General features: G+C 46.7%; 1 protein-coding gene across 1 annotated transcript; it reads left to right on the top strand.

Moving 5' to 3' along the window:
- The first annotated feature begins 5,419 nt into the window (after positions 1-5,419).
- Positions 5,420-10,758, top strand: CBLN2 (cerebellin 2 precursor). The gene is made up of 3 exons (XM_065935111.1): positions 5,420-5,841; positions 8,736-8,855; positions 9,064-10,758. Exons 1-3 carry the CDS (start codon positions 5,485-5,487, stop codon positions 9,259-9,261), a joined length of 675 nt encoding a protein of 224 aa, XP_065791183.1. The 5' UTR covers positions 5,420-5,484; the 3' UTR covers positions 9,262-10,758.
- Positions 10,759-15,161: the final 4,403 nt, after the last annotated feature.

A 15,161-nucleotide genomic window follows, 5' to 3' on the forward strand; every position in this document is an offset into this window, starting at 1 on the left:
ACAGTTCCTCTCCAGCCCCAGGGTCAGTTTGTTCCTTATCTTTGAGGCCAGGTCTCGGGACTGCGGTAGCTTATGTCCTGGCCACAGTCGGGTCATCAGGCCGTTAACGTCCTCCCCCGGAGGGGTTTTAGTCCCTACAGGTCAGCTCACAGGAGATGCTCAGAATGCGGTCTATGTCCCACGAAGAGGAACTAAAGGTCCTGGACTATGCTCAACGATGAAACCTTTATTATTTGGTCTCCTTTGACTGTTTTCCTTCAGTTCTGTATTTTCTCACTTCTCTGATTATTTTTTGCCTGAAGTTTTTCTACAGACAAAGGCAGGCTGAGGACTGGGGGAGGACCACAGCATCCTGCTCCATTTCGGGTTCTGTCGGCACCCCGCGTTCACGCAGCACCACTCACAGCACCCAACATAGGGAAACAACATACGTGTCCTTCAACCGATGAATGGATAAAGAAAATGCAGTATTTATACTCAGGGGACTATCACCCAGCCATAAAAAGAAAGAAATACTGCCACTTGTGACAAAATGGATGAATCTGGAGGACTTTATGCTAAAGGGAAATTAAGTTAGACAGAGAAAGGCAAAACTATACGATATACGTGGAATCTTAAAAATCCAGCAACAAAACAAAACTGATTTTATAGAAACAGAGAACAGAATGGTAGTTGTCAGGGGCTGGGGGGAGGGGGAAGTGAGCTGGTATAGGTCAAAGGGCACACATTTTCAGTTATAAGATGAGTAGGTTTAGAGCATAAAACTATATCATGGTGACTCTAGTTAATAATATGGTATTGTATACTTAAAAGTTCCTGAAAATAGATATTAAGCCTTCTCATCACATAAATGACAGAGGAATCTATGTTAACTATGGGAAGTGATGGACCTATTATCTTCATCGTGGTCATCAGTCCTTAATGTATACATGTATGCAATCATCTTTTTACCTGTGTACAATTATATTGGTCAATTATTCCTTTGTAGTTGAAATAAAAATAATTTATTAATGCATATATATTTATGTTTTAAAGTATGTACATGGCTTCACATTCAATATTATGAAATATATAGCATATTCTATTGATCACATATTTATCTAGGATAAAATCATAAGTATTATGCATTAGATTAAATAAGCAAGAAGAGACTATATCACATGCTAAAGATGGTTTTCAACGAAGGGTTCTACACAAAGAAAACAAATGTAAGGTCTGTTATAGATAAATACTGAGGACAAATGAAAGGAAGGGTTCTTGAATTTTCCTTGTCTCCTCCACTCCCCCTTTTTAACAATAGAATACTTTCCTCTTGGGCTCTATGTGACCATCTGTCTACTACAGGGTGACTGTGGGTGTTAAACTAGATGCTGCGTCCTAGATAAAGAAAGCAGTGCGCTAACACATAACAGATGCTCAATCAACAACAGATATTTTTATTGTCCACGGGGGATAACATGAGAGTGGAGAGTTAGTTGCTGTAATAGTAACAACTATAGTTACTAGTAGCATGGAAATGAAAGAAAAAAGGTAATCCCTGTGATAACCAGAAAACATTCTCACCTTTAAATTTTAGTTATATTCTGCAAGTCTTTCTCAGCATGTTTAGGAACTAAAATTCCTTCACAAAGAGATAACCTAAATGTCTCCTTATAGATAGAACAAAGATTTAGTAAGTGAAAAATAATGCTAACGTTCCATTGGTAGATCAATCTGCTACTTTTCACAATTACTAACCTGCTTCTAAAAATAATCTCAAGTTTACATTTAAACCCAACTTGTTTTTTTCCCATTATAGAAGGACACTTACTGCTCTAATTCCATAATCAAATCGACTATATAGATTGAGGTTTATTTTTTTATATAATTTAAGCATTTTTGTTGCCACATAGCAAAGAAGTTTGGTTTTATTCCCCCCAAAGGGACTTGCATTTGCTAAACCAAAGGCTTATAGCCTAACATTTAAGAATTGCTTAATAGAGCTGTTATTTAAAGATGTATGGATGTGTGAGAGGCATTGTTACTTAATTAGCATCTCCAAACCGGTCTAATTATCAGTCTGAGCTCACATTTCTTTCACAGACCTAGAGTCCTTTGCTACTTAGGTCTGCACACAAATCTGTGTTCTCTATGAGGGAAGGCTAGAGTTGTACTTACTGTGACAACAAGAGATTGTGAAATTGATGCAGTACTAGCATAAAAGAATAAGAGTTAACAATTTCCACTGTGTTTAACTCATTAAATAGTTTACAGGATATGGTGTTTCTGTAAACTCTTTCCTGACAAAGTCCAGTACATCTGACCAGCCTGTTGTGGAAGCAAAGTACTTCATTTTCAGAGTATATTCTTGGGAGGGTAATACATTGGGGGTTATTTTATTCTAGTTTGCATGCTAAGTACAAAACAGTTGGCTCTGAAGTTTTTTTCCATCACATTTTACTACCATACTAAACATCCTGTCTCAGGTAATACTATGCAATTCCCATTTCACTTTGCCCCTGGCTTCCTCCGCATCTATTTTGGCTGCACTCATGCGAAGTAGTTTCATCTCCAGCGTTCAGAGATGAGGCCCTGCAGTTCTAGTCAGAGAAGAGAAGCCCCGCCAGAGCCTATGGGAACCGAGGCCTTGGACACCCCCTACCTGCAAAAACCCACGTTATGGGCTGGAACCAGAACCCTGGGTGAATTCTTCAAACGACAAAGGGTTCGGCGTGAAGTCTGGAGGAATCAGACAGACTTCCATTCTGTTCTTCTGAACTGCATTGGCCCACTTATCCTGAACAGCCTATCAGCAAAGGCATAGGAAGCAAGTCAGAGGACAGAGATTTTTTTTTTAACGACATTTTTAGAGGTTGGGTTATAAAGAGAGTGTCCATTTAGATACTGTTTAAGGGCGGCATGGACTCCACAGCCCAATGGTCCTGGCAAAGGTTATGAAGACAACGATAAGCGATGATAACCTGACTGCAAGTTAAATCATCCTGGCAGAGTTGTTGGAACAGAGACGATCTGCCAAAGCAAGGGTGCGGCTCCACCTTCTCAGGGGCTGGGCGTTGCAGGATGACCACCGGAGAGATCGATTGCTATCGCTCCCTTTTTCCAGAGGCCCGGGCTGCTTTGTGGGGGTCCAGGAAGAGCTCCGCAGACCTCACCCTAGTCCCCACCGTCCCCGAACCCGCGGCAGGGAGGCCCCGGCGCCCGTAGGTGGCGCCCCGCGTCCGTACTTGCGCTCCTCGCCCGCCCGCGCTCGGGGCGCAGCTCGGAAACCCTGCGCGTCTCCCCAGGTCGCAGAGCTCAGAGCAGGCGTTTTAATAAAGAAGCGCGGGTGCCAGCGCGCGCCGGCAGGTCCGGAGGAGCAGACAAGGAAACCCAGGCGGAGGCGCCTCTAATCCCCGCCCAGACCTGGCAGTTCCCACACTGGAGCTTCTGGAACCACAGTTTTTGCATCACTAAGATATTCCAAGATCTTTCTCTTCATCCCAGTACTCATTTTTTCTTTTTCTTTTCTTTTTTTTTTCTTAAAGAAAACTGCTTTACGCATTAATTATGAAAGTGATCGAGCTATTCAGGATTAAGACTTGGAGGGGATTTGAAAAAGAAAAGCGACAATCGAAAAGAAGAGGAGCGACCGGCGTTTTGGAGGTTGCCTAATTGTTTGAAAGCGAGACATCTGGGAAGATTTCGCGCTGGGTGTTTGGGTGAGAGCGGGACCTGGGCGGTGCGGGGTCAGCGGGGTGCGGGGCGCAGGTGCCCAGCCCGGGAGGAGGCGGCGCGCGCGGGGCGGCGTGGAGGCGGGAGGAGCGGCCGGGACCGAGCGGGTCGGTGGAAAGAGGCAGCTTGCGCGCACCCGGGCGGTGCGTACCGGGTGCGGGACGCCGGGCGGAGCGGACGCGGAACGTACCGGTGAGGAGCGCGGGGCGGTCGCGGGGTGGGGCGCGGCGCGGGACCCGCGGGTGCGGGGCGCCGGCCGATCCGGGTGGGGCGCCGCGCGGGGCGCGGGCCGGCGCGGGAAAGCAGCGCGGCGCGGCGCGGCGGGGCGGGGCGGTTACTGGCCGCGCGCGGGGAGAAGGGTCGCGCTCGGTGTCTCCTCCCGCCAGCTCCGGCTCGTCTTCTCCAAGCAGAACAACTTGACGGACAGCGGGGCTCGCTCGTCATGGATGTTCCAGGTAACCCGACCTGCCCTCCGCGATCCGCGCGTTCACTGCATCCGTGAGTCGGTTTCCACGAGGACGGTCGCGGGTCTGCGTCTGGGCGGGGAGAGCCGGAGAGCTGCTGGAAACCGTCCTGTTCAGGGGCTGAGGAGGGAGGCTGCCCGTGGAGAAACAACTTGTCTCTTCTTAGAAAGATTGTTTGGACAGCCGGAGGAGTTGTTCGGAGGCTGTGGGCGGCGAGCGAGAGGTTTCTTCGCTTTTTTTTTGGTTTCTCGACTGGATATTGAAATGATCTGCTTAGTTTAGTGGGGGAAGATGGGACCGGATGGAAAGTGCGAACAGGCGCGTAAGTTGGCAGAAAGCTGCAGGGGATGCCTCCTGGCCGGGAGAGAAAGAGCCCCTGGAGTCTGGAAACAGAAGCTGCAGAGAAGCCGAGCTTGGGGTTCCCACCGCCGGAAACCTCGGGTCCTGCGCCAGAGAGGGGGATGCGAGGTGCTTCTCCGGAGTGGCTCGCCCGCCGGCAGCCGGGACGTGGGAAGCGGTTACTAGGTTTTAGGATGTCCCTGTCTTTGGGGGTTTTGTTTTTGTTTTTTCTCCCATCTTAATCTTATTATTCACCCTAATGAGCTTCCTGGGGACTTGTTCTTTGGGTGGAAAACGGCTAAGATCTTGCGCAAATGGATTGCTAAAAAAAAAAAAAAAAAAAAAAAAAAAAAAAAACAACTCTAGGTTGGAGAAATAGAGGATGGAAAGGAAAGCAGAGAAGAGAAAAAGGTTTCTTGGTGTGGCTTAAAAAAAATGCTGCCGAAATTAGAGCGGTTAAAGCTCAGTGGATTTTTCCGCCGCCTGCGTCTTGGGTCCCCCTCTGCCTTGGGCTGAATGGGCTGGGGGTGGCGCGGACCGCGTCCCTGAGGGTCCCTGACCGTGTCATTATTGATTAGGCCCTGCGGCATCGCGAGCCCCTTCCCCGTCCGCACCCCCGGCACGCGCCCCTCCCCGGGAGCCTCCTGGGATGCCCGGGCCGGGGCGCCCGGCGTTTCTCAGGACCTGTTGTGCCAGTCGGGGAGGGGGTAGCAGTGCGAGGGACCCAGAGGGTGGCTTCCAGGGAGGGGCCCCGAGCGTCGCGGGGACTGGTCCCCGCACCTCCTTCCCACGCAGCTTCACCCCCCGTCTCGTGGTTTGGCTTCTCTGCCCTGACAGGTCCGCTGGCGCTCTCCTTCTAAGGACCACCCTGGCCTTGAGCATCAGAGCCGGGGACCGAGGCCAGAGGAGGCTCCCCCCGGCCCGGCGCATTCGCGCGCGCCCTTCTGCTCTCCGCGCGCCCCCAGCCCGGATGTCAGCGCCCGACCGGGGCCCCCGGGGGCCGCCGCTGACCATGCCCGGGCGCCGGGGGGCGCTGCGCGAGCCGGCCGGCTGCGGCTCGGGCCTGGGGGCGGCGCTGGCCCTGCTGCTGCTGCTGCTGCCCGCCGGCTGCCCGGTGCGGGCGCAGAACGACACGGAGCCCATCGTGCTGGAGGGCAAGTGCCTGGTGGTGTGCGACTCCAGCCCGTCGGCGGACGGCGCCGTTACCTCCTCGCTGGGCATCTCGGTGCGCTCTGGCAGCGCCAAGGTGGCCTTCTCCGCCACGCGGAGCACGAACCACGAGCCGTCCGAGATGAGCAACCGCACCATGACCATCTACTTCGACCAGGTCAGCGCGCGGGCCTGCCCTCAGCCTCCCGCCGGGCGCGTGGCTGGGTGGCCGGCTTCCCAGACGCGGAGCTCCAGGCTTTCCCCTCCCCTCTGCGCTGCTTTTCTCCCTTCTCCCGCAAGCTCTCCTTTTCACATTGTCGCTGCTCAATAACTCATCAGCTCGGTTGGCACTCGGATGACCGAGAGTCCTGAGGAGCCGGGCGTCCCGCTGAGCTAAGAGAGCCGATAGACATTTCCAAAGAGAAACCAGTTTTCGCTGGAGTTGGGGCCGTCCTTATGGGCGGTGGGCTCCTGTCCCCCTCGCTGGCCACTTAGACCTTGAGTGCATTTAAACTCTCCTCGTTAACCCCGGGGGGTTCTCCGAAGGTCTCAGCCCAGGCTCAGAGAAGAAGTACCTATTATTTATTTCAGAATGGCTCCCAGAGAGGATGCTTAACTTCAAGAGAAATAAGTGGGGAAGCGTGTGGGGAAATAGCAGCCATGGTTGTTCAGAAACAGAAGGAAACAGAGTGTGGTTATATAAATTCAATATGTGGTAAATGCAGTATATACAAGTAACATATAAATACAGCACGTCAATATTAAATATGGTGGGGTTATATAAAGAAAAACCGAAGAGCAATGAGGTTGCCTTAGCCACCCAACTCCCAGTCCCTTCAAAACAGAAGGGCCCCTGATGTGATCAGCTCTTGGTAACCCCTTCTCTGGGTCACTGCTGCCCAGGATTTAGAGGTCCTCATCCTCCCCTCTCTCCCTACCTTGGTTTCTGTTGTTTTTCAGAAACAAACAGGAAACAGAGTGATTTCCAAACTTAGCCTAATCATCCCATTCATTTGGCTACAAGCCTCCCACCTGGAGCTCTGGCCTTACTGAGCACACTTGATTGAGTTCCTTTCTCTCTGTTAACTGGCTTGCAGACCTGGGTGACCACCCAACTGCACAGACCAATGCCTCATTTTAGGCATGTCTTCATTTGCTTTAATCCTTGTTAAGGATTATGTATTTGAAATTTGGAGAGGTGTGTACAGGATGGGATGGGGATGTCACTCTTTAATCTGTTTTTTTTTTTTTTTAATGAAACATGCATGTATTTATTTTAATTATGTCCAACTAAAGCAGGCAATGAATTAGTTTCCACCGTGGTTTTATAATACATCGTCCTTTCATTTGGATGTTAAGAAAACTCGGTGATGTATATGGGATAAGCAGTAGTAGGTTTTTCATTTTATAGATGAGCCAGCTATGACAGGGCAGATGAAATGATGTCATGCACCAGTTAGGGAGGAACTGAAACCGGCTTTTCTGGGGCTGGTGGGTGTTCGTTCCTCTATAGCAGGGCCCTGAATTTACCAGTTCCCTGAATTAGATGTGGAGGTGAGAGAGTTGAGGTCATTGAGTTGGGACCCACACCAAGGGCTTGGAGGAGGAGGCTTGGTTCTTTGAGGCTTGTAAGGCAGTTGGGACATAGCCTCAGAGAGAGGAGGACTTGCATCTTGAAGCTCCTCGTCTTTAACAGCACCGCCTGAGTGTCTCTGGGCCCTGCAGTCAAGGAGGGGCTCAAATGTGTTTAGAGCTCCTTGAAGAAGTTGATGTGGCTCCTTCCACAGCCTTCCCAGTGGCATGGCTCTGGGAGCCACGTGTGATCTATCTGTAATGAGTGTATGGGAAACAACAGCCAAGGGTATGGTGCAAATTTGTTTTTGAACAGACAGGGTCTCTAATCTAGGGTTCTGCTGTTGTTGTGGGCTGTGTGTTTTATAAACAGAACAGGAGGTGGGGCCATTTTAAGATTTTAATTGGGTTGTGCATATGTGGGTGAGGAGGGATTCAGACAGGGAAGAACCTTGAACATCTGACAGGGAAATCTGTTCATAAAGGGGTACCCTCCGCTCCAGTCACTCTCATCCATCTTTTATTGGAGAAATAGCATCTGGGGGGTCACGTGATTTCATATCTCATGGCTCATTTTGTCATTGTTCTTGCACTTTGTGGAATTTGAGCTGAGGGTGTCAGGCTGCCTTTCTTTCCACTCTCTGGGTGGTTACTGATGCTTCTGAGCGTGATGTCACAGCCCAGCATAGGGACCAGACACCTCATGTGGAGGAAAGTGAGGGGAGAGGGGCACAGCTGGTGTTTGTGGGCTGTGGTCCTTCACCCAGCAGCATTTATTGAGCACCTACTGTGTGCTGCTAGGGGCGGTGCCTGGGGCTGGGAGACAAAACCTCACACCATCCCTTCCTTCCCAAAGCACACAGAGCTCTTCCCAAGCTTTATCTGATGGAATTTAACTCTGGTAATGGGCCTTTTGGAGAAGGAAATGGCAACCCATTCCAGTATTCTTGCCTGGAGAATCCCATGGATGGAGGAGCCTGGTAGGCCACAGTCCACGTGGTCGCAAAGAGTCGGACACCACTGAGTGACTTCACTAATGGGCCTTTTACTTCACCACCCTTTCTCTTCCCACTCAGGGCAGAGCTCTGTTTTGGTCCAAGCTTCTCATTCAGGTCCCCAGAATCCCACGAACCTCTGAACAGCCTCCGTTTACAGCTCATCTACCTACCAGACTGTCTTTTTGTGTTACCTTTCTGCCCCACCCCCCAACAGCCACCATGTACATCCATTTTTTTTCAACACATAAATATACTATACTCTCCAGAGAGAGAGCCTTCTGAAGTACCATCCATTAGAATCCTTTGGAAATCAATTCCTGCTGCAGGATGTTTAGCCTGGGACTGCCTCCTTCCTGGGGGATGGGGGGTACTGGGTCGCTGAGCACGTGCTGCTCAAGTCCTGCAGGTCTTGAAGGGACCGCTGGGGGTGGTCTGGTGAGTGATGGAAACACACACAGAGGCGGCCCGCTATGTGTGTGCCCTATTCCCTCTTCTTTTCCAGGTCTTAGTAAACATTGGCAACCATTTTGATCTCGCCTCCAGTATATTTGTAGCCCCGAGAAAAGGGATTTATAGCTTCAGCTTCCACGTGGTCAAGGTGTACAACAGACAGACCATCCAGGTGGGTCTCCTGGACAGCTGGACCCTCCTGGCTTTGTGGGGCGGGGAGGGCCCGGGAGGGGGCTGGCGGGGTCCTGGGGACCAGCTCAGTCCTCTGGGTCAGCTCCCCCGACACGTGGCTCCGTGACCGGGTAGGGGCGGGTGAGAAGAGAAAAGCGGATGGGCGTGGGGTCCGCTGCGGTCGGCTGAGCTCTGCCCTCTGCCCGCAGGTCAGTCTGATGCAGAACGGCTACCCGGTGATCTCGGCGTTCGCAGGAGACCAGGACGTCACCAGAGAAGCTGCCAGCAACGGCGTCCTGCTGTTGATGGAGAGAGAGGATAAAGTCCACCTCAAACTGGAGAGGGGCAACCTTATGGGGGGCTGGAAGTACTCCACGTTCTCGGGCTTCTTGGTTTTCCCGCTATAAACGCAGAGCCTCCCCTGGACGGTGGGGACACGGCTGTCTGGACCCAGGAGCCCACCCTTCCCAACCCCCCCAACTCGCTGGAACAGGACAACTTGTCTCCGTCCTCCTCCCTCGGACTGTGGTGACAGAAGAGCGGCTTCCTTCGGAACCTCCAGCATTTTCTCTGAATATTGACCACTCCTCGGCGACCCGGCCCCTAACGAGCTTTAGACGGCACGGTCTTAAGGAGAAATGAAATGATCGATCGGAGCAATTTGTACCTGTGATTGTAAAGTCAATACGGGATTTCATTGTCGGGACATTGACTTTTCCTCCGTTGTTTGTACGTGGTATTGTTGGCCCCGTGGGAGGGGCGCCGCGGACCCCGGGATGGATCGCAGGCTGCCGGCTGGGCTCAGAGCAAGAGCCCCGCCGCTCGCCGCCCACCCGACAGCCCTTGAAACGTGTTCTCTGCGTGTCTGTTCAGCCTTAAGAAAAAGAATGGCTTCACTTTCATGCTGTATTTCCCCCACCCCGGGTGGATGGGAGTCCTCGGGAGGGGGAAGGGGACATTGTATCAAGAAGTGCTTTATCCGGAGAAGCAAATTTTGCACGATTGGACTGCAGCTTTTGTTTTGTATTGTTTGTCTATGTGTGTGTGGGTTTTTCTCCCCCCCTCCCCGGGAAGCTTTACTTTTCTTCACACACAGCTCCTCCTCCTCGCCCCTGCTTTTCTCTTCTGTGCCAGGGGTGGGGAGAGAAAAATGTGTGTTGGATTTCTGGAGGAGACCAAACAACACAAAACAAAAAATAACTGTGTATTTTGGATGAGACCAAACCAAACGGAAGGTAGAGCAAAGAGAAAATGACAGACGGACCTTTCTGCTTATTCTTTAAAAGAGACTCTCTCAGAGGCACTTTTGGAAGTAACAACCTGAATTTTTTTTTTTTTTTCAATTTACATTTTGAAATACTTTTTAAGAGACGAGAATGTTGCTGGGTGGCCTGAATCATGTCAGAGGAGAACGGAAGCTGTGATGACCAAGTTCACGATCACGTGGTCTCTTTGCCGAGCGCAACTGGGTCTTCCTGGCAGAGTGCTTTCGTCCTTTGCATCCACCTCTGGTGGTCAGAGTCAACGGGACCAGCCAGGTCTTCCCCCTCAGGATCCTCTTCCGATCTGCCCAGGCAGAGGGTGTGGACGCTCCCCGGGAGCACCTGGCGGGGAAGCCGCATGAAAATCGCAGTGGTTGAAGGTGATTGGCAGAGGCTCCCTAGAAGCAGTTTCCCAAATCCTCGTTGTTTGGCACCTGGTACAACAATATTATTTAAACACAGCTGAGAGTTGACGGGTGCAGGATTCCTCCGCCAAGGAAATGGCACTGATCCCAAAGCAATCAAAGAAGAGACCTCAAACCGGATGTTAATTTGTCCTTTGTGTAACAATGTAACCAAAATATTGATGATAAAGTCCTAATTTAAGATTCAGAATAAATGGGTTTGATGTCTGGCTTGCTCTCTCCCTCCAACTCACCTCCCAACTCTCAAAATGTGTGTAAGGAAAGGCAAGGCTCAGGGGCGTGGGGACATCAAACCCATACTGTTGACTCTTTAGAAAATACACAGAAGAACACACACGAACATATGTGTGTCTTGCTGGGGTCCAGATGGATAGTGCATCCTTAAATATCTATTTTTCACCCAAAAGGTTTAGGGGGAGGCATTAAGTGACAAGGGTGCCTGGTGGCTCAGATGGTAAAGAATGTGAGAGCCTGCAATGTGAGAGACCAGGGATTGATCCCTGGCTTGGGAAGATCCCCTGGAGAAGGGAGTTGCAACCCACTCAAGGAGTATGGCCTGGAGAATTTCATGGATGGAGGAACCTGGCAGGCTACAGTCCATGGGGTTGTAAAGAATTGGACACAACTGAGTGACTAACACTTTCAGCATCTAACTGTATTACATGAAATAGACAGCATTAAAAAGATGTTATGGATATCAGTCTGCTTCTATCACATTAATCTTCAGTGTAGTACAAGGTCCAATCCAATATTTCAGTCAGACAGCACAGATATACCAGAAACTCATTTGAAGATTGCATCAGTTGTTTGTAAGATGTGGATGAGGGTGGGATTCATTTTCAAATAAGAAATGCAATGGGGACTTTATACATGAAAAAATACAGTTGGGCTAGCCTTAGCTGAAGAAAGAGTGTAACAGGATGCAGAATTTGATTTGAATAAAAATGGTGCTACATTGTGTAAGGGGAAAAAACAACAAAAAACATCAACCAAAAAGCATTTGGGGTATTTTGGGTCTTTGAATAGAAGACATAATTCTGACCAGAACATTGTTTATTAATGCTGGTAACATACACAGCAGGATGGTAGCGAAGATTTTCCTCTGTTTTCTTGCCCTCAGTTATTTAGTCCTTTTCCCCTCATTTCCTAACCTTCTGTTCAATTTAAAACAAAGAGCAGACAGTCCTCAGTAGGAGACAGTGTAGCATGTCAGAGACTGAAATATATGCAAGTAGTTGTTATTTTTATTGCTCACTAATTTGTAATAGACATTTCTTCATAGTTATAAATTTATTACAGGTTGTCATTTGGGTATACTGCCTAATAAATAAGTTATTAAATTGATCTATCTAAAAATAAGTATATTTCAGGAGTTGATTTTATATTAGGAAGGAAAGCTTTAGGGTTATGTTTTGTTTTTTGGTTTTTTTTTTTGAGATGGATGCCAAAAGGTGCATTAGGAAGAAGCCAGGACATTAGAGTTTCTGAAGTTGTTGATCATCTGCTGCTCCTGCCAAGTTTCTGTTTGGCTGAGGAATGTTGAGGGACATGAAGTTCCTGTGTATAGTCTACAAAAACATGTAGGTCAGATCAAAATTTGAAATGTATCTTTAATTGGAAAAAAGGGATGTCTATAATATTTGCAGCCTGATTTGAGCCGCCCCACCCCTGAGCTTGTTTTCCGATCTGTAGAGTTAAGTCATCACCTCTGCACCCTCTCCCCTCCCCCGAAGGTTATGTGAGGATCAGACAGAAACGTCAGAACCATAGGGGACCATGATAGAAAGAGGTATTAAATCATAGGGAGGGTGTTTCTTGTAAGTCAGATTTTCCAACATGCAATTTATGAAAAAGATATATAAAACAAACACCCAACAGGAGGACACTTGAATGTGAAAGTTTTGCATATTCTCAAGAGCCTTTTAAAATTACAGCACTATATAGAAGTCTAATTTGATTTTTAAAAAGGGTGACAATAGAAGCATATTAAAATTATACATTTTCATGTTAATTTCAGTTCTTAGTTACGTTATTTTTCTTTTGTGGCTCAAGCCAAACTTTCTGTTCAAATACCTAGTCAATATTTTATACAAATATACAATTAACATTTTACACAAGTAAAAAATGAAGTTCTAATATTACAGCATTATAATAATAAGTTGCTCTAGTTGATAAATGTTAATGCTACTAAACTGTAAATGATTTTTAAGACAATACTATTTTTTAACTTAAAATATATTCTAGTTTGAAATAGAATCCTGAAGATTCAACTTTAGGTCCTGAGAAACTGTTTAATATCTGTACTTCCTTAGGCTTAGTTGCATTTTTGTAATATGTATTCATGTATAATGAAATTATTTCCATTTTTAAAGGTTGTGCTTACTGTAGGTGCCCAGAGTAAAAGTGATACAAACATTGACTATTGGCACGAAAGCTCATGGGATCCTGTAGATATTATATAGATTTACTTGTTTGGAAAAAAATATTTTAAGCTAAATCTAGTTATTTCATGCATCAGAAGAGTTAGAAAACATATACAAAGCAAACCAAATCTTTGACTGAATCCTGAATTTTGTTTGTAATTTTTCCTTGAAAATCACCTTATCAAGGAAATTGTTATCAGTTCACACATGTAGTAACTATTATATGTATATGGTTTGCCTGTAAATACATGAACATACACAGCTGGTATTTAGTATAGTGATATAAACTACATACACTGGTTACATTTTACTGGAATCTAGATATATGTGAGTGAAAATTTGATGAATCACTTTATACAAGCCAAACAAAAACATGGGTTGTTCCGGCATGCCTCGTGTACAAAAAGAGCTAAGAATGTTCTGTCAATTTGTGACCCCATAATTTTGCAGTCTTTTATAAGGAAATAAATATTGCAATAAGATAATATTGCTGTAAATAAATAGTTTATATTTCTACAGGGTAGGAAGCATATAACAATCTACTGCATAGATGCACTGGAATGAAAGGCTCTATTACATTATATTTTAGGTGGTGTAAATAAATTATGGAACCCCTAGAAGCAAGTTACACTGAATCACTCTGAAGGTTTTACTGTGCACTCTGTGAAAACACTTGTTAAAAGTGTGAAACTAGATTAACCATAGAACTGTGATGAGTTTTTGCCCTTTTGCCTTGCTTATGTAGGAGTTTACTTGTCATTGGGACTTTATTTCTAAAGCTAGCACTTTGCTACTAAGATGGGATATTACACACACTAAAATTTAAGATCAGAGCCTACAAATTCTCATGAGATTCTTAAAATTAATTTTCTTGACATTTAAGGAGCAAGCACACCAAATATACTGAAGTGAGTTAAAATACAATTTCCACTTTGGTTTTATGGTTTTTCAACTTTTGATTCTTTTTTTTTTTTTTTTTTTGATTGATAATACTCTGAAGACATTAACGGATGATGGTCACATGTCACCTGTCGAATCTGTTTATGTATTTGCCTAGATTTTTAAAACACAATTTTCACAGATTGATTTCACCAAAAAGTATGTTTATTGCTTTTGCAAAAGGAGGGCTACAATTTAGCCCTCAATTTATCTACTCAGTTTAGATATTTTAACAGTCTTATCTGTTACATAGCTGTCCCTGATGTAGCTGGTAAGATTCAGCCTTCACCTACCCCCTGAAAAAAAGAAAAGTACAGTCTTCTCAAAATTCCTTTAAACCCAGTGAATGTGATCTTTTGAAAAAAACGGTATGTGTGTGTCTGTATAATAACATTATACCAGAACATGAATTCTAAGTAAATGAGCTTTCCTTCCATTTCCAAACCCAGTAGGGTAACTTGAAATTTGTAAGGGCAGAAGCCACGTGGTTTTACCTCCTACAGATAATAGGGGCTCTGTTTTATCTTCCTAAGTGGATTTTGCTGTGGGTTTCCATCACCAGAATCACTTCAGTGTCTATAGCATCATAAATCATCATCTTCATCAGCTCGCCCACATACACTCTTTGTGTAGGGTAAATGAGCTCCTTGACAACTTAATTTGGAAAAGAAATCTTCATTCCCTCTTCTTAATGCCTACAGCAGGACTCCCCAGGGTCAGAATGCCGCTTTGCACTGGCCTAATCCTAACAGGATGGAAGCTACTTATTAATGAGCCACTCCAGTCTTGCAACCTGACTAGCACTGCCTTAACATGGAATATTGTTCCTTCACATTCTTCAGGAATGCTGATTTCTAAATTCATTTTAGGTGGTGGGAAAAAATTCCTTGTTGTTGAACGTTGGCATATTTGATTGCAGGATTCGAGTATTTTGTCTAGTATTACCTCATTCATTTGAAAATAATTATTCCAATCATTTGAGCATCCCAGGTGGCTCAGATGGTAAAGAATCCACCTGTCAATTCAAGCGATCTGGGTTCAATACCTGGGTGGGGAAGATGCCTTGGAGAAGGAAATGTCTACCCACTCCAGTATTCTTGCCTGGAGAATCCCATGGACAGGGGAGTCTGGCGGGCATTGGTTCATGGGGTCGCAAATAGTGGAACACGACAGAGTGACTAAGCACACACGTATCAATCTGTTACTATTTCAAGTCCAGTGGGATACAGAGCGTTCTCATATGTCCTAGGCTTTGTAT

Source organism: Muntiacus reevesi, chromosome 4 (assembly GCF_963930625.1).
Source record: "Muntiacus reevesi chromosome 4, mMunRee1.1, whole genome shotgun sequence".
NCBI lineage: Eukaryota > Metazoa > Chordata > Mammalia > Artiodactyla > Cervidae > Muntiacus > Muntiacus reevesi.